Source organism: Prionailurus bengalensis, chromosome A1 (assembly GCF_016509475.1).
Source record: "Prionailurus bengalensis isolate Pbe53 chromosome A1, Fcat_Pben_1.1_paternal_pri, whole genome shotgun sequence".
Taxonomy (NCBI): domain Eukaryota; kingdom Metazoa; phylum Chordata; class Mammalia; order Carnivora; family Felidae; genus Prionailurus; species Prionailurus bengalensis.
In genome coordinates, this window is record NC_057343.1 from 525,987 (window position 1) to 550,141 (window position 24,155).

The following is a 24,155-nucleotide window of genomic DNA, read 5'->3' on the forward strand; positions in this document are numbered from 1 at the left end:
AACTATAATAGTAGAATTACTGTTTTATAACCTGCCAAAAGACCAGGAAGAAAATTTTATGAAATGAGCCACTAGTCAAACTGGTAAAACGGTGATTGTCAGAACTCTAATATCATATTTGCCTGCTATAAAATTTGAATCTTCAAACAGACTTTATTTTATAATAATAATCTTTATTGAAATTAAACAGGAATTACCTGAAAACCCATGGGGGAAATTATCGATTCATCTCTATTTTGATGGAATGTCACTTTCTTATTTTATGGCATATCATAAATACTGTACTTTTGAGCATTCTGAAGAGATATTGAAAGAAGTAAGTGAGCTGTTTTTCTATAAGAACCTAAGTTATTGAAAAACTGATTCTGGATAAAATGTCATATTTTGCCTTACACTTTAAGTCTTCAATATGGTTGTGTTTGATATTTTAAGAGAATATAGAGAATTTTTAAATTATCTGTTGAGGAAACAATACACTACGTCATGCTTTATGTCCTAAATGTCCTTAAAAAAGACTTTAATTGCATTAAGATTCATTTAATGTTTCTGTATCTTCAAACCTAGTGAAAAGACCATCCAGTATCTAATGTTGTTTTATATATATGCTGTTTGAACATATACATACAAATTTTAATAGAATTTGCTGCCAGGAAAGGATTCTCTCCCCAGATAAATTTTTTTTTCCATTTACTTGACATTTTAACATTTTCCCCATTTTGCTTCTGGATTTTAAGCTTAGCTTCAAGAAATAGCTCCTTTCAGTTTTCCAGTGTTTCTGTTTTTTATATTTTAAAAAACATAATTAGCCTGTCATAGATATGTTTTCACATTGCAAGATGCCATAAATACTTAGTGGCAATAGGGAATCCATCATAAATAATAACATTAACATTTTATATAGCAAGATATTTTTTATTTCTAGACTTACAGTTCACTTGTTACATTTTTAAATACTCATTTTCATGACAGGACACAACCAAATATTGAATGTTCAGTTCAATATAGAAAACTATTTCTCACACTTAGAAATGTGATATTACTTTGTACATGTAATTCTCACTGCCAGCTTTTTCTTTTGAGCAGGGGGGTGTGTGTGGTGTGTGTATGTGTGCTCATGTGTATTTGTACTCATGTGTTTGTATGAAAGGTGTTCCATCTGTTAAACTGGTTTTATAAAGATTACTAAGTCCCTCCCGTCCCGTTGTACTCTTCAGTGTGAACATTTAAAAGAAGAGGTAAGAACTCCTACTCTTTGCAGTTGGCCCTTGAACAACACAGGTTTGAACTGCGTGGGACCACTTATGTGTGGACTTTTTTACAGTACTGTAAATGTATCTTCTCTTCCTTATGACTTTCTTAACATTTTCTCTAGCTTACTTTATAATAAGAATACAATATATAATACATATAACATATAAAATATGTGTTAATCAACTGTTTTTTTTTATTGGTAAGCCTTCTGGTCAACAGTTACGTTTTTAGGGAGTAAAAAGTTATATGTGGATTTTCCACTGTGTGTGGTGGGGGGTCGATGCCCCTAACCCTCATGTTGTTCAAGGGTAGCTATAATTACCATTGACGTGTGTTTAACATGATTTTGAAGATTCTTCTTGTTGCACTATGAAGATTACTCAGAACATTAGATTTTTGTATAGTTAACCCAAAATAACTGCATGAATGCCAACAAGAACATGCACCCAGTTTTTGTGGGGACAAAATATGAAAGTGCCTTAAAAATATTATATAGTTGAATTTGGTTTATTAGTTAACAATACTTTATTATTTCAGAAACTAACAGATTATGATAAAAAGTATGAGGATGAAAGATGGGAAATAAGATTTGAGGTAAGTTACAATCCAAACAATTTGGAAACTTGGATACTTCATCAATACAGGGGATCTAATATAAGATCAGGAAGCAATAAGCATTTTCCTTTATAACAGCTTTATTGAGATATAATTTACATACTATAAAAATCACCATCTTAAAATGTACAATGCAGTGGGTGTTCAGTATATTCAGAGTTGTGCAATCATCACAACTACTTAATTCCACAACATTTCATCATTCCAGAAAGAAACCCCATACCAACAGGAGTCACTTTCCTTTCCCAGTTTCCTGGAGACCAGTAGTCTGTCTCTCTAGATTTTCCTATTTTGGACATTTTATATAAAGAGAATCACATAATATGTAGCCTTTTGTAACACAGTTTCTTTTACTAGAATAACATTTTTAAGCTTCATTCACGTGGCAGTATGTATCCTTATTATTGATGAATAACTTTCCATTACATGGATATACTACATTATCCATTCATCGGTTGATGGACAGTTGGGTTTCCACCTTTTTGCAATTGTGAATAAAGCTGTGAACATTTGCATACAAGTTTTTATGTGGACATCTGTTTTCACTTCTCTTGGATATGGACCTGATTCCTACCAGTGGAATTGCTGAGTCATATAGTGACTTTTTACCATTTTAAGGAACTTTGAGACTGTTTTCCAAAGGGGATGCACCATTTTACTCTTATACTAGGAGTCTCCAGGGTTCCATTTTTTTTTCCATATCCTTATCAACACTTGTTATCTGACTCCCACCCCCCCCACCCCCCCACCCCCACCCCCTGCCCTGCCATCCTAGGATAGGTGTGAAGTGGTATTTCATTGTAGTTTTGATTTGCTTTTCTCTGGTGACTGATGATGGTGAGCATCTTTTCATATGCTCTTTTTTTGGCCATTTGTATATTTTCTTTGAAGAAATTTCTGTTCAAATACTTTTCCCAGGATTTGACACCAAAAGCAAAGCCAACAAACACAAAATTAAACAAGTGGGACTATATCAAACCAAGAAGCTCGGCACAGCAAAAGAAACCATCAACAAAATAAAAAGGCAGCCTACAGAATGGGAAGAAGTGTTCGAAAATCAAATATCTGATAAGTCATAATATCCAAAATATATAAAAACTTACACAAATCAATAGTAAATAATAAACAATCTGATTAAAAAGTAGACACAGGAACTAAACAGACATTTTTCAAAGAAGATGTACAAATAACCAACAGACACATGAAAAGGTGCTCAACATCACTAATCATCAGGGAAATGCAAATCAAAACCACAATGAGGTGTCACCTCACACATGTTAGAATGGCCATCATCAAAAAGACAAAAAGAAGTGCTGGTGAGGATGTAGAGAAAAAGGAAACCCTTGTGCACCATGGTGGGTATGTACATTGGTACAACCACTATGGAAAATAGTATGAAGGTTCCTCAAAAAATAAAAATAGAACTGTCATTCTCAATTTCACTTCTAGGCATGTATTCAGAGGAAACAAAAGCACTGTCTTGAAGAAATGTGTGCTGTACCCCATGCCCATTGCAGAATTATTTACGATAGCCACAACCTGGAAACAGCCTAAGTGGCCATCAGCAGATGAATGGATAAAGATGTGGGGTGTGTGGTGTGAGGCTGTATGTTTGTACACACTGGAATAGTATTCTATTTGGCCATAAAAAGGAACTCGTGCCATTTTTGACAACATAGATGGATCTTGAAGGCATTATGTTAAGTGAAATAAGTCAAAGTATATAGACGGTATGATCTAATACATGGAATCTAAAAAAAAAAAACAAAACAAAAAAAAAACTGAACTCAGATACAACAGATTGGTGGTTGCCAGGGGTAAGGGATGAGGAGAGGGGGAAATGCATGAAGGCATCAAAAGATACAAACTTCCAGATGTAAGTCCTGGGGATGTAATGTACAACATGGTGATTATAGTTAACAACACTGTATTGTATACTTGAAAGTTGCTAAGAGAGTTGATAGTAAATGTTTTTATCAGAAAAAAAATTTTATAACTATTATGAGGTTATTGGTGTGAACCTTTTGTGGTAGTCATTTCAAAGTATATACATGTATTAAATAATTACGTTGTATACCTTGCACTAATACAATGTTATATGTCAATTATATTTCAATAAATCCAGAAAAAAATAGAAAATAAAGGTAAAAAAGAATGAAAAAATCTCCTGCCCATTTTTAGTTGGGTTGTTTTTGTTGAATTGTAAGAGTTCTTTATATTCTGTATATAAGTCCTTTATCAGAAATACGATTGGCAGGTATTTCCTCCCATTTTGTGGGTTGTCTTTTCACTTTCTTAATGGTGTCCTTTAAAGCACCAAAATTTTTTATCTTAACGAAGTCTTTTTTTTTCTTTTGTCACTTGTGCTTTTTGATGCAGGAAGAGTTTTAGTGAAAGTTTCATTATTAATAAGTAGAATTTTATTCCTATGATTATAAAAATAGCAAACTTATTGTCAAGTGCTTTGTAACAAATCAGTAAAATTTAGCAGTCATAGTCACTTTTTGCTGAACTCTACTAAGTGGTTCAGATAGATTTTGTTCTGTTTTGCCACCAGTTTGGAAATGTTAAATATTAATAAATTAAATCTACAAATTTAAATGTGATTATTTTACTTTTTATGCTAATTACCACATTTAAGAATCTTTTAAAGCTTTCTTTAAAAAAAAACAAAAACACCCAGGGGAACCTGGGTGGCTCAGTCAGTTGAGCATCCAACTTCGGAACAGGTCATGATCTCCTGGTTTGTGAGTTCAAGCCCCGCATCAGACTCTGTGCTGACAGCTCAGAGCCTGGAGCCTGCTTCAGATTCTGTGTTTCCCTTTCTGTCTACCCCACCCCCGCTCGCATTCTGTCTCTCTCTTGTCTCTCTCTCTCTCAAAAATAAATAAACATTAAAAGAATTTTTTTAAAAACATCCAAATACCTTTGCGTTTAATAACTGCTGACTGCCAGGATCCTCTTGGGAATCACATAAGTCTTAGTTTTTGGTTATGCTTTCTTAGAGTTTAAAGACAGCACACTTTTTTTTTTTTTTTTGACGATTTTAACTTGAATCTTCCTTTGGCATTTCATATATTATTTTAGTTTTTATTATAAGGTATATACTTATTCTAAAAATAAATACTGTAGAAATGTGAATAGAAAAAAAGTCCCCTTTCTACACATCAGATGCCCCAGTCCCACTAAGCAGTGACAATTACCATTAACTGTTAGCCAGTCTTCCAGAGTTTTGTGTGTATATGTAAATATGTATACATAAAAAAAAAAAAATTCATCTGAGTTTTTAAACACACACAAAAATTTTTTAACTGGAGGAACAAAAGAGTGCTGAAGATCTTTACTCACATTTTGGTCCTAAAACAAAATTATTTTGTGGTATTCATTATCTAAGAGAGCTTGCTTTCTGCTAATTGAAAATTAATTGGCACTGGAATGAATGTATTGGATTTCTGTAATAGCTATTCTGAAATCTGAATTTGTTTTTGGTGCTTTAGGAATTGCTTTTGTCTGAAACAGAAACTCCTATTTTACCACCATACTTGCCTTCATCTCTGCCTCCCCCAGAAGAACTCTATGCTGTTCAAGTTAAACATGTGGTCTCACCTAATGAGGTATGTGGTCTAAATGATCGGTTGTTGGTTAAAAATATAACAGGCAGTCTTGATCTTAAACTCGAGGATCAACTCTTCACACTTCTGTCTTCCTGATCTTAAACAATTGAAAATCAGTGACCTCCAGTTTGCCCACTGTGTCATTTCCTCTTCAGACATTTGTTAATAAAGCAAGTTTTTCAGGCAGTTGCTGTGTTTCCAGTATTGTGTTGCTTTAGTCATGTTTATATCAATATTTAGGTTTTTAGGGCAGAACTGTTTCCATCTATGAAATCTTAAACATCTCATTTCCGTGGCTTCTTCCCACACTGAACTCTAGCTGCTCTTTACCCTGCTCTGTTTTCCATGCCACTTATCGTCTTCTAACACACAGTGTCCCTTTCTTACTATGACTGTCTGCTTCACCCTACTAGAGTGTAGCTCCATGAAGACTAGGACTTTTGCCTGATTTGGTCACAGATGTGTTCCCAGAACTAGAATGCTGCCTGTTATATAATGGGCACTCAACAAATATTGACTGAATAAATAAGTTCACTAAAGAAAATTCAATTACATGACCTTGCCTAACAAGAAAGAAGTGACAAATTAAGTAGCTCAGGCCGTTCCTTCAGCTCTTTTCCATAGTAAACCGTTTTTCACAGGCGGAAGAATTTGCTATATAATTCCATCAGAGAAAATAGTATACAGCTGTAGTTGGTTTTTGTAATGATTTCTTTTCCTGTTAGTTATTTATTTCTGCATCACAAATTACCCCAAACTTAGCTTGGAACAAAACCCACATGAGAGTCAGAAATCCAGGAGCTACTTAATTAGGTACTGGCTCGGGATCTCTCGCTGACGGGCTGTGGAGATGTTGGTGGTAGAAATGGCACCCAGGACCCACTTCCAAAAAGACTCTGCTGGGTGTGGTCTTGGGCCTCCCCGCAGGCTTGCTGGGAACATGGCGCATGCTTCCCTGAGGAGAGTTGCAGGGAGAGCATACGACCAAGACAGGGGCCATGTGTCTTTGATGCTCTGATCTCAGCAGTAACCTATCATCACTCCTGTCACACTCTCTTGTTCACAAAGATCAACTCTGGTCTGATGTGGGAGAGGAACTGTACAAGGGATCATCAAGGCCCTTGTTCAGACTGCCTGCTGCAATAATTTTGTCCGTATAAGTGGATACTAAAAATTACAAAATTCGAAAGTCTTTTCCTTCCCTTCTCCCCACTTAGGTGTATATTTGCCTTGATTCTGTAGAAAGTTGTAATCTGTTTAACCAGCATAGTGACACAGATGACAGTGGAGCTAGCTGGGAATCTGAGTCTGAAAGCCTTAACGAAGCACTGAGGAGGTTCAATAAGAATGTGGAAACATTTCCTCTGCTGACGGATTTTAGAACAGGTATGCTAAATTTTCTGAGTATAATAGGATCCTTAATAAAACCGTTGTTTTGTTTGAATGGACTTTTGAGGCTGGGCTATTTCTAATGTTAACTGATACTTGTACACTTTATAAGCACCATCTCTTTGAATCCACAAGACACTGTAGATGAAGTGTCGTTCTCATTTTCTAGATGAAAGGAAGTAACTGCCTTGGGGCATTTCCATGTTCCAGAACTCGGTCTGCATTGGAAAATTGACTGCATAAGATGATTTTTCTAAGCCTGAGGTTTTACCATTAGCTCAAATTGTGAAAGTTGTCATTCAGACCTAAATGACATTAATTTTAATTACAAACCACCTAAGTTGGTAATTTTGAAGTAGGATATGGGCACTCAGATTGTGTCCCGTCTTGTCAGGATAGGTCAAATAGTGCTGTATATTTTTCTTCTAATCCATTCCTACCCATCTTTATTGTATATGTGATTCTTTTAAGAAAAAAATGCATCTCATTACTGGTGTTGACAATTTCTGAAAACCAAGAGTGGTATCTATACATTTTTATCACTATGTGATACAGAGATGTATTTTTTCTTAGTATTTTGTGTATCAGAGGATAAGCTAAAGCAAAGGAAAGCATGAGCCTAAAATCTTGCCTGATTTTACTCAATGAGATTTTAATTAGTTGTGACTCATGTTTGGCTGATAAACAGCACTCGCTTTCCCTCTGTTCTTCCCCCAAACTGTACATAGCAGTTTAGATGTCTGCTCAACCGTCCCCACACTGTAGGTGTTCCCTGCCCTCCCCATAGAAGGTAGCATTGCCCGCCACCCTCCCCTGCCCCCCCCCCCCATTTTTGCTCATGCGTACTGCTTCTTTTTCAAAAAGCACTGTGAGTTGGGACTCTCTGTACCTAATTGTGTCATCAGCAATTAGAAGGGCACCTTGTGCAAGTTAGGTGCTCATAAACATTTGTTGAAGGAGTGACAAATAAATTCATGATTTTTTCTTTTTATAAACTCAGATTTATAGCCTGGATGAGATAATTCCTTCCTCATTGCGTTCTTGTCTAAAGGGAAGTCACAGAAACCTACTGTGTGTAATGTGATTATTCATGGAGCTATACATATATTGTGCATTTTCTGTGGGTATTTTATCCTTCAGTAAAAGTTTTTTTTTTAATATGCATATGTACAAGTTGATTTGTAGGCAAATGCCTATTAAAAAGTTATTTTGTAGGTTAAAATAACATGACGACTAGGTTGGTTGGGTTGTTGTTGTGTTGTTTTGTTTTGTTTTGTTTTTAATTCTGAGATGAAACTTCAGCCATGTTTTTAAGGCTGGAAATGGTAAAAGTTGGAAGGACTGTTAACAGTGATTCAGTCAATTGCTTACTATGCAGACCGCTCTATTAGAGGAGATTCTTTACTGTTTCATTGATAATCTTCTCTATAAACTCAAATTGTTTACAACTCTTTCATAAAAATCTTTGTACATTAGAGTTGTGTAGTATTTAAATACCATTTGCCCGCAACCACACTTTTGTGGAGATTATGTAGAAGAGAATAGGATAACATACAGAATGAGAGGGGTGGAAGTGGAAGAAGACAGGAGCCTGAAGTATGCTCTGTATACCCTGAAATCTAAAAGTGTACGAAGAAAAGGGAAGTAGATACTATACTAATTTTTCCAGTTTTACTCAAGCGTAGCATTCATTCATTAGATTTTTTACCAAGCAATATGGTACCAGATACCGTATTAGGAATACAAATATAGTTCTGCACATAAGAACTAGTGGGCTTGCTGAGAGGGGCATGAAAACTAAGTTCAGTATGAAAATAACAGTTTGCATTAAAGGTGTGTTCACAGTGCCGTAGGATCACAGAGAAACCAACGATTAGTAGTAGTCAGGGCTTTGTAAAATTGGAGCTGATCTTTGAAAGAGAGGTTTATCATTAAAGGGGGCATTGAGGAACATTCTAGATATGGGGAACAGCCAGGAGCTAAAGTAGAAGCTCAAGTGATTCTAGTTAGGTAACACTTGAGGATATGTGGTAGGAGATGGTTGGGAGTAGATTGTGAAGAACCCTATATATTGCAGTACTAAGGACTTGATATTGGAGATGTTTATAATGCCGTTGAAGAATTATAAACAAGGGCAATTGAATTTTTAAAATTTAATCCTGGTGGTTTTCTACAGAATGGATTGAAGGAGGACCACATTGAAAGCAGGAATAGCAGAAAGCATCTTTTGCAGAAGATGATGGCTCAAATGAAAAGACATTTGGGAAGTCTAAGATGCAAGGGCAGTGCGAGGATGGTCTAAGCCATGGGCAGAGGAACTAGGAACTGTGAGAATGGGAGAAGTACCTTTCTTCAGAGTTTAGTGCTTGGGAATTAGGAGAAACAGGTGCATAGACTGTAAGCAGAAACATGCAGGATCCAGTGTTTGACAAACTGTTGAGTGTTTAGTTCTGAATGATGGGTTTATGGTGTTTACGTTTTCTTTGTACTTTTCTGTATTAAAAACAATTTTGTAAAGAAAATACAAAGCAATGTGATTTTTTCCTTTTTTCTGTCTTTCTAGAAATGCCTTGCCTTGCTGAATATGATGATGGCTTATGGTATAGAGCAAAGATTGTGTCTGTTAAAGACTTTAATCCTCTAGCTGTCCTGGTGCAATTTGTTGATTACGGATCAACTGAAAAGCTGACAATAAACAGGTTTTTTTTTTTCTTTTAAGTCAACTTAGTTGAATTAGAATTCTTAGAGCTTTTTAAAATAATTATTGGGAAAGTTTTGGTTCTTATAAAAGAAAAACTATTTTAAAGCTATTTATTTATTAGGATTTTTTAAATCTATAAGTCTCTTTATTGTAAAATATAACAAACTTTACCATTTTAGCCATTTTTTTCTTTTTTTTGTTTTTCTGTTTCTTTTTTTTTTAATTTAATTTTTTCTTTTTTAAAATTTACATCCAAATTAGTTAGCATAGAGTGCAACAATGATTTCAGGAGTAGATTCCTTACTGCCCCTTACCCATTTAGCCCATCCCCCTCCCACAACCCCTCCAGTAACCCTCAGTTTGTTCTCCATATTTATGAGTCTCTTCTGTTTTGTCCCCCTCCCCGTTTTTATATTATTTTTATTTCCCTTCCTTATGTTCATCTGTTTTGTCTCTAAAGTCCTCATATGAGTGAAATTATATGATTTTTGTCTTTCTCTAATTTCACTTAGCATAATACCCTCCAGTTCCATCCACGTAGTTGCAAATGGCAAGATTTCATTGTTTTTGATTGCCGAGTAATACTCCATTGTGTATATATATATATATACACACACACACCACATTTTCTTTATCCATTCATCCATTGATGGACAGTTGGACTCTTTCCATACTTTGGCTATTGTTGATAGTGCTGCTATAAACATGGGGGTGCCTGTGTCCCTTTGACACAGCACACCTGTACCCCACGGATAAATGCCTAGTAGTGCAATTGCTGGGTCGTAGGGTAGTTCTATTTTTAGTTTTTTGAAGAACCTCCATACTGTTTTCCAGAGTGGCTGAACCAGCTTGCATTCCCACCAAAAATGCAAAGGCATTTTGGCTTTCTCCGCATCCTTGCCAACATCTGTTGTTGCCTGAGTTGTTAATGTTAGCCATTCTGACAGGTGTAAGATGGTACCATTTTAGCCATTTTTAAGCATACATTTAATTGGTGTTAAGTACATTCAGGATGTTGTGCAGCTAATGCCACTGTCCATTTTCAGGACTTTTTCCTGATCCCACACAGAAATTCTGTGCACGTTAAACAATAACATTCCATTCCTTTTCCTTAGCTACTGATCACCTTTATTCTACTTTCTGTCTTCATGAATTTGCCCTATTTTAGGTACCTTATATAAGTACTATCATAGAGTATTTGTCCTTCTGTGTCTGGTTTATTTTACTTAGGATAACATTTCCAGGGCATATTCAATTATAGCATGTATCAGAATTTCATTATTTTTATGGCTAAATAACACTCCTTTGTATATACCACATTTGGTTTATTCATATGTTGATGGACACGTGGGCGATTTCCATCCTTTGGCTATTGTGAATAATGCTGCTTGGACATTAATGTACAAGTAGCTGTTTGAGTCCCTGCTTTATGTTGTTTGGTGTGTATACCTAGAAGTGGAATTGCTGGATCACATAGTAATTTTGTTTAACTTTTTGGGGAACTGCCAAACTTTTCTGCAGTGTCTATACCATTTTACTTTCCTGCCAGCAATGCATAAGGCTTCCAGTTTCTCCACATCCTTGCCGACACCTGTTTTTTTTCTAATTTTTTTTTGTTTGTAATATTTGATTGTGGTAAAATACATGTATCATAAAATTTATGATTTTAACCACTTTTAAATGTACAGTTAAGTAATGTTAACTATACTTACATTGCTATGTAGCCAACCTCCAGAAATCTTTTCATTTTGCAAAACAGAACCTTTGTACCCTTTAAACAGTATTCCCCCTCTTTTGCCCCTCATCCAGTCCCTGGCAGCCACCATTCTACTTCTTTCCCTATGAATTTAACTGTTGTAGGTATCCCATATAAGTAGAATCATGCAGCATTTGTCTTTGTATAACTAGCTTATTTCATTTAGCATAATGTCCTCAAGGTTCATCCATGTGGTAGCATGTATCAGGATTTTCTTCCTTTTTAAGGCTGGATAATATCCCATCATTGTATATATTACCTTTTATCTATCCATTCATCCATTGATGGATATTTTTTTTAATATAATTTACTGTCAAGTTGGCTAACATACAGTGTATGCAGTGTGCTCTTGGTTTTGGGGATAGATTCCCATGATTCATCACTTACGTACTAAACCCAGTGCTCATCCCAACAGGTGCCCTCCTCAATGCCCATCACCCATTTCCCCTCTCCCCTGCCGCCCTCATCAACCCTCAGTTTGTTCTTTGTATTTAAGAGTCTCCTATAGTTTGCCTCCCTCGCTCTCTGTTTGTAACTATTTTTTTTCTTCTTCCCTTCCCCCACGGTCTTCTGTTAAGTTTTTCAAGATCCACATATGAGTGAAAACATGATATCTTTCTCTGACTGATGTATTTCACTTAGCATAATACCCTCCAGTCCCATCCACGTTGCTGCAAATGGCATGATTTCATTCTTTCTCATTGCCAAGTAGTATTCCATTGTATCTATAAACCACATCTTCTTTATCCATTCATCCATCATTGGACATTTAGGCTCTTTCCATAATTTGGCTATTGTTGAAAGTGCTACTGTAAACATTGGGGTACATGTGCCCCTGTGAATCAGCACTCCTGTATCCTTTGGATAAATTCCTAGTAGTGCTATTGCTCTGTTGTAGGGTAATTCTATTTTTAATTTTTTGTGGACCCTCCACACTGTTTTCCAGAGCAGCTGCACCAGTTTGCATTCCCACCAGCAGTGCAAGAGGGTTCCTGTTTCTCCACATCCTTGCCAGCATCTGTTGTTTCCTGAGTTTTGTTTTTTTTTTTTTTAATTTTTTTTTTCAACGTTTATTTATTTTTGGGACAGAGAGAGACAGAGCATGAACGGGGGAGGGGCAGTGAGAGAGGGAGTCACAGAATCGGAAACAGGCTCCAGGCTCTGAGCCATCAGCCCAGAGCCCGACGCGGGGCTCGAACTCACGGACCGCGAGATCGTGACCTGGCTGAAGTCGGACGCTTAACCGACTGCACCACCCAGGCGCCCCTCCTGAGTTTTTAATTTTAGCCACTCTGACTGGTGTGAGATGGTATCTCAGTGTGATTTTTATTTGTATTTCGCTGATGATGAGTGACGTTGAGCATTTTTTCATGTCTGTTGGCCATCTGGATGTCTTCTTTGGAAAAGTGTCTATTCGTGTCTTCTGACCACTTCCTCACTGGATTATTGGTTTTTTGGGTGTTGAGTTTGGTAAGTTCTTTATAGATTTTGGATACTAACCCTTTATCCAGTATGTCTTTTGCAAATATCTTTTCCCATTCCATCGGTTGCCTTTGTTTTGTTGATTTTTCTTTTTTTCAGTGCAGAAGACTTTTATCTCAATGAGGTCCCAATAGTTCATTTTTTCTTTTAATTCCCTTGCCTTTAGAGATGTGTCAAGCAAGAAATTGCCACGGCTGAGGTCAAAGAGGTTGTTGCCTGCTTTCTCCTCTAGGGTTTTGATGGTTTCCTGTCTCACATTTAGGTCTTTCATACATTTTGAATTTATTTTTGTGTGTGGTGTAAGAAAGTGGCCCAGGTTCATTTTTCTGCATGTTGTGGTCCAGTTCTCCCAGCACCATTTGCTAAGGAGACTTTTTTCCATTGGATACTCTTTCCTGCTTTGTCAAAGATTAGTTGGGCATACATTTGTGGGTCCAATTCTGAGTTCTCTATTCTATTCCATTGGTCTATGTGTCTGTTTTTGTGCCAATACCATTCTGTCTTGATGATTACAGATTTGTAGCAGAGGCTAAAGTCTGGGATTGTGATGCCTCCCACTTTTGTTTTCTTTTCCAACATAACTTTGGCTATTCAGGGTTTTTGTGGTTCCATAAAAAGTTTAGGATTATTTGTTCTAGCTTTGAGAAGAATGCCTGTGCAATTTTGATTGGGATTGCACTGAATGTGTAGATTGCTTTGGGTAGTATTGACATTTTAACAATATTTGTTCTTCCAATCCATGAGCATGGAATGTTTTTCTATTTCTTTATGTCTTCTTCAATTTCCTTCATAAGTTTTCTGTGGTTTTCAGCATACAGATCTTTTACATCTTTGGTTAGGTTTATTCCTAGGTATTTTATGGTTCTTGGTGCAATTGTAAATGGGAATGATTTCTTGATTTCTCTTTCTGTTGCTTCATTATTGGTGTATAGAAATGCAACCAATTTCTGTACACTGATTTTGTATCCTGCACATTCATAGATATTTTGGTTGATTCCACATTTTAGCTATTGTGAATAATACTGATATGAATGTGAATGTATAAATATCTCTTCAAGACGCTGCCTTCAGTTCTTTGGGGGTATATACTGAGAAGTGGAATTGCTGGATCACATACTCGTTCTATTTTTAATATTTGGAGGAGCCAGCAAACTGTTTTCCATTTTATACCAGGTGTCCCAGGAGTTCCAGTTTCTCTCTACATCCTCACCAACACTCATTATTTTCTGGGGTTTTGATACTAGCCACCCTAGTGGGTGTGAGGTTACATCTCATTGTGGCTTTGATTTGCATTTCCCTGATGATTAGTGATGTTGAGTTCTTTTCATGTGCTTGTTGGCCATTTATGTATCTTCTTTGGAGAAATGTCTACTTTTTAATGTATATTTGCTATCATTCTGTAGGTTGTTTTTTCACTTCATTGATTATGTCCTTTGCACAGTTTTTAATTTTGTTGTAGTCCAGTTTATTTTTTCTTCTCTTGTTTGTGCTTTTGGTGTCACAGCTAAGAATTCATTGCCAAATCCAATGTCCAAACCTTTATACTATGTTTTAGTTTTGGCTGTTAGAGAATTTTAATCAGGACATTCTGAACATTTTAAGAATTTCTTTTGTGACAGACTGCGTCAGATTCCTCTTCATCTTATGCAGTATCCAGCCCGAGCCATAAAGGTTCTCTTGGCAGGGTTTAAACCTCCCTTAAGAGATCCAGGGAAGACCAGAATACCATATTGTCCCAAATGGAGCATGGAAGCACTGTGGGCTATGATAGACTGTCTTCAAGGGAAACAACTTTATGCTTCTTCCATGGTAACTATCTATCTTTTTTTTTTTTTTTTCCAACGTTTATTTATTTTTGGGACAGAGAGAGACAGAGCATGAACGGGGGAGGGGCAGAGAGAGAGGGAGACACAGAATCGGAAACAGGCTCCAGGCTCTGAGCCATCAGCCCAGAGCCTGACGCGGGGCTTGAACTCACGGACCGCAAGATCGTGACCTGGCTGAAGTCGGGCGCTCAACCGACTGCGCCACCCAGGTGCCCCATCTATCTTAATTAAATCTACTTGAAGCTATTTCTAGGGTCCCTATTAATTTTCTAAAGTACTTTCTTTTTGTTTGTTTGTTTATTTTTGAGACAGAGAGTTTGAGTGGGGGAGGGGCAGAGAGAGGGAGACAGAATCAGAAGCAGGTCCAGGCTCTGAGCTGTCAGCACAGAGCCCGACATGGGGCTGGAACTCAAGAACCGAGAGATCATAACCTGAGCTGAAGTCAGAGGCTTAACCGTCTGAGCCACCCAGATGCCGCCTCTAAAGTGCTTTCAATCTATGCAACTCTAGATGCAAAAAAATTGCTTTTAAGCATATAAAGCTATAAATATACAAGATTAATTTTAAGGTTTGTTAAAATTATGTTTTAGTTTATATTTAGCAAACTTTTATTATAAAATATCATTGATGTGATCAATCAATAAGATGACAATGATCAAGATGAGTGTCCTGTAGTCAAAGAATTCCTAAGTCAATGAAGGAAATCAAACATTTGTAAACCATTAATGAGGTAGAATGAAATACAGTCTATCATATCATAAAAGAAGTATAGGTAACTTGGGGAGGTGGTGTATAAGGATTGATTATTTCCAGGGCACCTGGGTGGCACAAACATCTGACTCTTGATTTCTGCCCATGTCATGATCTCATGGTTAGTGAGTTCAAGCTCCACATGGGGCTCCACACTGTCAGCATGGAGCCTACTTGGGATTCTCTCTCTCTTCTCTTTCTGCCCCTCCCCTGCTCATGGGCCCTCTCAAAATAAATAAATAAACTTTAAAAAAGGATTATTTCCATCTAAAAAGATTAGGATATATATAGTATTTGAACTCCTCCTTAGGCATTCAAATAATAAGTAACAATAATAAAAATAATAAAAAAGTAAAAACAATAATAAGGTAGGTCTGGGAAGTGAATTGAACTGTATCTGAAAAGTAGGAAAGACCAGAATAGGAATTCTGGTCGAAGTCTTGAAAAGGATGGACGTGTACTAGTTTTGAATTTAATGCCGTAGAACTGATCAAAAAGTCCAAATAAACACGTACAGCACTCACGTTCCACACCAAGCACACAGAGAGAAACATACAACACACACTGTACTTATAACATGCAAAATAAATGGCAAAGACACACATGCACCACATATCACACATAAAATATACACCAAACATATACCACACAAAAAACCATGTCATAGAACACACACTTACCAAAAACCTTTTACACAAACTACACATAAACCACAAACTTCCCACACACATCATAAAAAACCACACTCAGAGCACACATATACCACGTACATAAAACACATTACATACCCACTTGAAATACAACAAACAAGAATTACACAAAACACACAAGATACACAAATACCGCATATAGCATGCATACCACACACATGCCACACAACCACAAGAACACCATTCACACACACCATGTATTCACTGAGACACCAAACATAACACATGAACAACTCAAAAACACACAACACTTAACACACACACATACACCACCAATAACCTACACCACATATACAGCACTCACACCCCACACATAATACAGAGAAACATACAACACACACTACACATACAGAACACACACAAAAACCAAATCACCCAAACACCATATACTCATTCAATACATACCAACCACACAAATACATCATTCAACATTCAAACATCACACACCACACCTACATCATACCTACAACACATTTATACTATAAACTGCACACAACCCATTCATCACATATATACCATTCACACTGCACATACACCACACATAAATACCATACACCATATACTTACCCAACATATAACACAAACACCACACCAAAAACACAAGATACCACACACATATGCCACACATACCTGTCACACAGTACACATGTACCATGTGCACACACATATCACATAAACATCAAATATACAACACACACCAAACATATAGCACACTGATACACCACAAAAACACCACACACAAATATACAATATGCACTACAGAAATATCAGTCACACACCACATGGGCACCACATATAACGAACCCAACACTGGAACACCCACACCGCTCACAACAGACACTAGCATAAACCACACACTAAGGCGGGTAGCACACACACAACACACAAAACACATAGGGAATATAAACACATACTGCGTACCTGACACTAATACACTATTTACACACCACACATACCAAATATCTGCCACGCAAACATATCACACAACAAACACCATGCACACCACTCATACACCACACATACAACTCTTATACTACACACTTATACTACACACACTGCACACACAAGTATATGCCACATACACATACATGTTTGATACACCATGCACATCTCACACATAATGCACACATTACACACAACGCATACTACACACACACCATGCCCCAGTCAAAACCACTCACACTGCTCATATTACCAGACACACACAACACACATACCACACACAGTCCAAACACACAGCACACAAGCATCACATACACCAAACATACAGCACACACAAACTACACATAACCCACATCTAACCCACAAAAACCACACCAAAATATAGCACACTACAGAAATATTATTCATACACCACATATACACCACACACATACCAACATAACACATAAACCACACACACACTAAAACACCACTCAGCACCACACATAACACACACAAAACGCACAACACATACAGAATACACATAACATACTGCACACACATTACCCACATATCACATACACACTATGCGTACAACACACACACCACACCTATATCATGCATATAACACATTTATGGAAAAAAACAAAGGTTCAAATAAGAAAGTCCAGATCATGTTTAATATAAATATTCTTTCTTTAAAAAAATTTTTTTTAACGTTTTATTTATTTTTGAGACAGGGAGAGACAGAGCATGAACAGGGGAGGGTCAGAGAGAGGGAGACACAGAATCCAAAACAGGCTCCAGGCTCTGAGCTGTCAGCACAGAGCCCGACGCGGGGCTCGAACTCACGGACTGCAAGATCATGACCTGAGCCGAAGTCCTTCGGCCACTTAACCGACTGAGCCACCCAGGCACCCCTAAATATTCTTTCTTTAGAGGATTAGCATGTCACAAAGGGGTGTTCCATAGACAGAATCTAGCCTGAACCTGTTTTATTTAGTGCAGTGTTTAAAATTGGAAAAACTCACCCCCCAAAATTCTGTATTTCTAACTTCTGGTTAAATATTATAAATTCCAGGAATCCTAGGTCTCCTGTCCAAACTGGCACTCAGCCAGAGTGGTATAGCAACAACCCCTTTGAATGGAAATACACTCTTTAATTCAGCCTGGTCCTCAACACTATTGTTTCGGCCCAACCTACCCAGGATTTGGGGATTCCTGACGTACTGGCTCTGACAAGAATGAGCTCTTAATAAAACAACTAGAAAGTACATTTTGAAAACCCCTAGAGGTACATATCATGCTTCTGTGTGTGCAGAGTAAATAGCTTATGTATGGTTTCTCTCAGGAAGCCAGTGGAAACACAGAGTTGTAAGTATTTTTACAGATAAATGTATTTATTTACCACCATGAATAACATTCAGAATTTGGTCAGTTTATGCATAAAGGTACATGGGTAGAATATAAATGAATTTTAACAGGGATGGTAGTGTTAAAGCCCATTGGCTCAATCTAGGTAAACTTTTGGGAAGACTTAAATTTTAAATAAAGTGTAAGAATGGGAAGAATGGGATTTAATAGGAAACCATCACAAAGACCTCTTTAAAGTATAAATTATTAATAAATTTGGAGAATGCCTTTTCCTTCCAGTGTGATACAGGCAAAATGTAGGAGAGAAAAGCCAGCAAAGACCTTACTGTATTTTCTTGACAACTGTCTTTTAATTTTAGGCTCAGGCACCAGAACAAATAGTGACGTTATATGAAGATGAACAGTATCCAGTTCATATGTCATTAGTAGAAATGGGACTGGCAGACCAAGACGAATGATGTAAGTATCATGACTTCTTGTTCACCCTTATGATCAGCATAAAGCATGCAACTAATATAGTGGAGATTAATACTAAATTGCCCATAAAAGCATCTTTGGATTTTCCTTGATTTCTCAAAGAATGATAACAAAGCTCAACAAGACTCTTCTAGACTTCTTTGTAGGCCCTTTTCACCTATTGAATACCAGAACCAGAGAGGATCTGCATCTGTAAGAATGCTTGGAATGGCTATCATGACTATTCATAGTACCAGATAGTTGTTGGGGATGGGCACTAGAAGTAATTTAAGCACACAAGGATATGGTATGCACAGAACACTGTTGAACAATCCATGTCCTAATAAAGCTATTGAACTGCTTGGGTAACCAGCTGTTTATTCATCCACATAAATGTAACAGGTGATTCAGTAACTAGTTTGAACATTAAATTAAGCAAAGGTTTTAAATAACATGCATTTTGTTTTTCAGGTAAACACTTCAGAGCATCTACAGCAGCCCAGAAGAAGGTTTTCTGTTACATGTAGGCCATTTCAGGCTTACTTTTCTTGACTTGTTCTGCAGTTGTGCTGGCGTTTTTTTTCTTACATGTTAAACTACTAGGAATTGTTTGAAAAAAAATAGTTAATAAATATTTGCTTTCAAGTATTTTCTGGTTTTATTTTACAATAATTTCAAAAGCAAGTATTTTAGGAATATGAAAAAATGTAGTTCATTTTATAACGAATATATATTCAGTTTAAGTAAGACCTTCTTAGTACAGTTGGAAGCTCCTATAGTGACCTTCCCCAATCATTCTCTTCCCTGAAGAGGTGAACACTGTTGTGATTCTGGTGTTTATTATTCTTACGTTCTTATTTTGCTGCATATGAATGCATCCATAAGCAAGATATAGTACGGCTGTGTATATTTTTTTAATGCGTGCACTATCGCACCTTTAATTTTCTCACTATTGGCACTGTTTATCCATGTTGGTATGCAGAGCTCTACTTTATTCACTTCTTTATTCTTCTATCCATGTTGGTATGCAGAGCTCTACTTTATTCACTTACTTTATTCTTCTATCTGTGCACATAATTCTGTTGCTAGATATTTAGGCTGTTGCCAGTTTTTTCTCAATTACAAATATGTGTACATGTTACGGGTTTTCTAGTATATGTACTTAGTAGTGGAATTTACTAGGTCACGAGGTGATTGTTCTCCAAAAGGTGGTTTACTCCATTTACTACCATCAGTAGTCTGAGTCCCTTGGCAACATGTGGTGTGGCCAGTATATGATACTAGTATAAAAAGGTATCTTATTATTTCAATATGCATTCACTGGTTTAGTAGTCACTTGTTTGCTTTTTCATATCCTTTGTCCATTTTTGTTTTGTTTGTAATTATGTTATCTGTAGGAATTCTTTACATATTCTGGATATTAATCCTTTGTCAAGTATGTGTGTGTATATATATATATATATATATATATATATATATATATACTAGTCTGTGGCTTATCTTTTCTTTTTTGTGGTATCTTTAGACACACCATTCATCAAGCTGTTAAGGTTTGCGCTGTGCCTCATTTAAAAATCCTTCTCTATCCTGAGATGATGTATATAACTCTTTATTTGAGAAGTTTGCAACTTTTCTTAAATCATCTGGAATTGATATATTTAGCTTTTTTAAGGTTATTGTAGTGACTACAGCAACCTGTAATTATTATGTAAGTGCCTTGCAGGTGCCTTGTCCTTCCTTCAAGGACATCTTGCTTCTGTCAGCCTACAGTTTTATAGGTTATAACATCAGGGTACCTGTGGTTGTTCAGTTAACACCAGCTAGTTATTTTTCACACACCCTCCATCCTCAAGTGTCCTATTCTGACCACTTACATATCCTCACTGTAACTTTTCTCCTGTGATGCTCTGTACTCACAGAATGAACTCTTCTACCTGTGTTGTTTGACCTATTTATATTTATTCATGGTTTTAACTTTCCATTCCATTATATTAAAGAACCTCTACAGTAGATAAATGCTTTAATTTTAGTACTAATTGAACACAGTATATTCTGACTGGAGACATTCTCTTATTCCTTGACTAAACTTTCTGTGCAAGTCTTGTTCTGTGGCTGATGTGCTCATGAAAAATCTGTGCTATTGTATTTCTTGTACTTCTTGGTTTTTATAACCATCTTCAACAAGTAAGAGTCTCATTATTTTTACAGTCTACACAGTTCATAAAGTAATACTTCTTTCCTTAGACATGCATTCAACTGTAGAAGACAGGTGAATTAAAAATGAAAGCTGTTCTTGTACATTTCAAAGAATATAAAAAACTACGATGTTTTATTTTATAATCCAAACATAATCTCTTCCACTTATATATAAATGAAACCACAGAATCCACAAGAAGTGTACATTTTTTGAGAAGAAAATCAAGTTAGTGTTATTTCATGATGAGTCACATATAGGATCATTACAATTTTGTATCCATTAGGATATTACCATCCTTGTCTTTAACTCTTATTCGACCAGATGTGTACTTTGTTTCTTGATGACCATTTGTATATACGGTTTTAACAGTGCCATCTGGATATTCCCGTCTCTTGAACTGGGCAGTGTGTAGTTCTCTTTGGCCATTATTAAACTCTATGATTTTGTTGCCATCTCTGTAAATTTAAAATAGAATTTATTTAAAAATATTAAATATGTAACAGGAAAATGATCTAAAAGTGGCTTTTGATTCTGACAGTTCTCTCTTTTCTTAAAGCCTCCTGTGGTCCCTTCCTTATACAATGCCTTCTTTGCAAATTCTTTCCACCCTGTTTCTGCTTCACGCTATTAGTTCCAATGATCAAATTAGCACTTAAATGTGCCCATGAAAAGGGGGACGCCTGGGTGGCTCAGTCAGTTAAGCGTCAGACTTCAGCTCAGGTCATCCCATGGCTCCTGAGTTTGAGCCCCGTGTCAGGCTCTATGCAGTGATAGCTCAGAGCCTGGAGCCTGCTTCGGATTCTGTCTCTTCTCTCTGCCCCTCTCCTGCTCCCGCTCTGTCCCTGTCTCTCTCTCTCTCAAAAATAAACATTAAAAAAATAATAAAAAAGGAAAGGTGCCCATGAAAAGTTTTTAATAAATTTATGTCGTGAAACTACAAAATCCTTAGGTTTGTTTTTTAACTTTAGATGTATTATGCATCTAAGAAAAACTGGGCATTGTATTAAAATACCGCTTTCAGTTTTTACCTTTATTCTTTTCACTAAGTAATGCTTGCTCTTTATCAGGTTGGAAAAGAGACTTTATATTCCTGGGAAGTGGCATGACTAGACTTAAGACCTGTTCAGAAGCCGTGAAACAAAAGAAGCAGTTAATCCCAAGTGGACTGCTTGATGTGCATGCAGGACATTCAAACTGAACCCCCTAAAAATAGGTATGATGTGCTGTTAGGAACAAAGCAAGGTTTATAGATGGTAAATTACCACTTCTCCACACTGTTTTTTTTGTTATTTCTCAGATTTTATGTAAATATAGTGGCTTTGCGCCACATTTAAGTGTTAGACTTAAAAGCCATTTTGAGAGCCACTGCTTTATCATGTGCAGCCCTGGGACCAGGGATAACAGCATCACCTGAGACCTCATTAAAAATGCAAATTATTGGCATGGGGCCTAGCATTCTGCAATTGAACAATCCCTTCAGGTGGTTTTAATGCACAGTGAAGTTGAAGAACCACTGCTATAAATCAAAAATGCCAAAATAATCCTGAATGAACTAATATCTGACATTTGCCTGAGTTTAGATGAAAAAAGACTGGCCATGAGTTAACAACTGTTGGAAAATGGGGGCGCCTGGGTGGCTCAGTCGGTTGAGCGTCTGACTTCAGCTCAGGTCAGGACCTCACAGTTGACGAGTTCAAGCCCCGCATCGGGCTCTGTGCTGATGGCTCGGGGCCTGAAGCCTGCCTCTGATTCTGTCTCCCTTTCTCTCTGCCCCTCCCCCACTCGTGCTCTGTCTCTGTCTCAAAAATAAACATAAAAAAAAATTTTAAAAAATTGTTGGAAAATGAACAGATGAGTACATGGAGGTTTTCATATTTTCTTTTTATTACAGAAAATTTCAAACATAAGACTTAAAAAAAAAAAAGATGGAAGTCTCTGAAATTGTTCAGAGTATAATGTACAGATAAAATTTTTCGCAAATTTTAGAAGACATTGGTATTTATTTGGTTGAGCAGCAGAGAAAGTTTCGAACCATATTCAGGAAAAACACTGCATAAGAAGTTGCTACATTATTTGAATTAGCGTTTACTTTTTTTTTTTTTTGCTGTGTCACAGAATTCAAGTTAGTTAAATGCATGCACACTCTAGGAGAGGAGGGTGCAAACTAAAGTAGGACAGTGAACTTGACAAACCTTCAGCACAGTGAGTACAAGAAACTCTGTATTATGGATTGAAGACGTCACTAGGAAGAATTCTCTAACTTCAAGAAATGTAACACTCAGAAGGATAAAGAGGTTGTTATTTTAAAAAATTGAGTCAGGGAGGCCAGGGAAGTAAAATGCTAATCAGGCTGGGACAGGGAGATCCAGCAAATCAAAATATAAGCCAGAGAAGAAATAAACAGTCTAATTCAAATACTGCTGCCATTGTTTGGTTATTCTTAAATACTGGGCAGCTTTCCTTCTTTGTGTCTTATTCACTGTTTTCCAGTTTCACCAAATTTAATTCTGTACAAATACTTGCCATTCCCCTTTTGTCATGTGCTATACAGACCTCCTTTAAGTTTCTGTAGAGTATATATTAGAACCTATACGTCTCTAACGAGATCTAAACTCCAAAATGCTGAAAACTCTTCACCTGGTCTCAAAGTGTGTATCTGTGCTCAGTGCTAAACTCACAAACATTCTGAATGACTTATACAAATGTTTTAAGACTTTCAAAATTCACTTGGAAATAGAAGTTGAAAATTGACAAATCTAGAAGCAAATTTAACAGCTATCATACCTTTGTACTCTTACAATTGTACCATCTGGAAAAATACTTTCTTCTTGTCCATCGGGAAATAGGTTTTTGATCGTCTGGTCAGGAAACGTGATTTCTTTTCTCCCGTTTGGGAAGTGTTTTTCTGTTTAAAAAAAATTACTATAAATATTTTTATTTATTTTATTTTTCTGGTTTTTTTTTTTTAAAGTTTATTCAGTTTTTAGAGAGACAGCGTGAGCAGTGGAAGGGCAGAGAGGGGAGGACAGAGGATGCAAAGCAGGCTCTGTGCTAACAGCAGCGAGCCTGATGTAGGGCTTGAACTCACGAACTGTGAGATCATGGCCTGAGCT

General features: G+C 36.7%; 2 protein-coding genes and 1 long non-coding RNA gene across 8 annotated transcripts in view; 1 reads left to right on the top strand and 2 right to left on the bottom strand.

Annotated features, from left to right (window-relative positions):
* RNF17 (ring finger protein 17) overlaps nt 1-19,493 on the top strand; it is a 115,074-nt gene extending 95,581 nt beyond the window's left edge. Inside the window, exons 30-37 of one of the 2 annotated variants that reach the window (XM_043574478.1) lie at nt 191-316; nt 1,789-1,845; nt 5,364-5,480; nt 6,698-6,866; nt 9,433-9,568; nt 14,428-14,617; nt 18,749-18,848; nt 19,317-19,493. In XM_043574478.1, coding sequence (XP_043430413.1) covers nt 191-316; nt 1,789-1,845; nt 5,364-5,480; nt 6,698-6,866; nt 9,433-9,568; nt 14,428-14,617; nt 18,749-18,847 — 894 coding nt within the window. In that variant the 3' untranslated portion in view covers nt 18,848; nt 19,317-19,493. The remainder of the gene's footprint in view (nt 1-190; nt 317-1,788; nt 1,846-5,363; nt 5,481-6,697; nt 6,867-9,432; nt 9,569-14,427; nt 14,618-18,748; nt 18,849-19,316) is intronic. The other variant, XM_043574485.1, reaches the window with a different exon arrangement.
* LOC122480310 lies at nt 19,204-20,229 on the bottom strand. Its single transcript, XR_006296549.1, has 2 exons — nt 19,894-20,229; nt 19,204-19,846 (listed from the first exon to the last, which is right to left on the bottom strand). It is a non-coding gene; the product is annotated as an uncharacterized LOC122480310 (long non-coding RNA).
* Nucleotides 20,230-20,358: 129 nt separating this feature from the next.
* CENPJ (centromere protein J) overlaps nt 20,359-24,155 on the bottom strand; it is a 53,744-nt gene continuing 49,947 nt past the window's right edge. For 2 of the 5 annotated variants that reach the window (XM_043574510.1, XM_043574501.1), the window contains 2 exons: nt 23,827-23,947; nt 20,359-21,497 (listed from right to left, as the gene is read on the bottom strand). In XM_043574510.1, coding sequence (XP_043430445.1) covers nt 21,305-21,497; nt 23,827-23,947 — 314 coding nt within the window. In that variant the 3' untranslated portion in view covers nt 20,359-21,304. The remainder of the gene's footprint in view (nt 21,498-23,826; nt 23,948-24,155) is intronic. The other 3 variants (XM_043574534.1, XM_043574526.1, XM_043574518.1) reach the window with 3 other exon arrangements.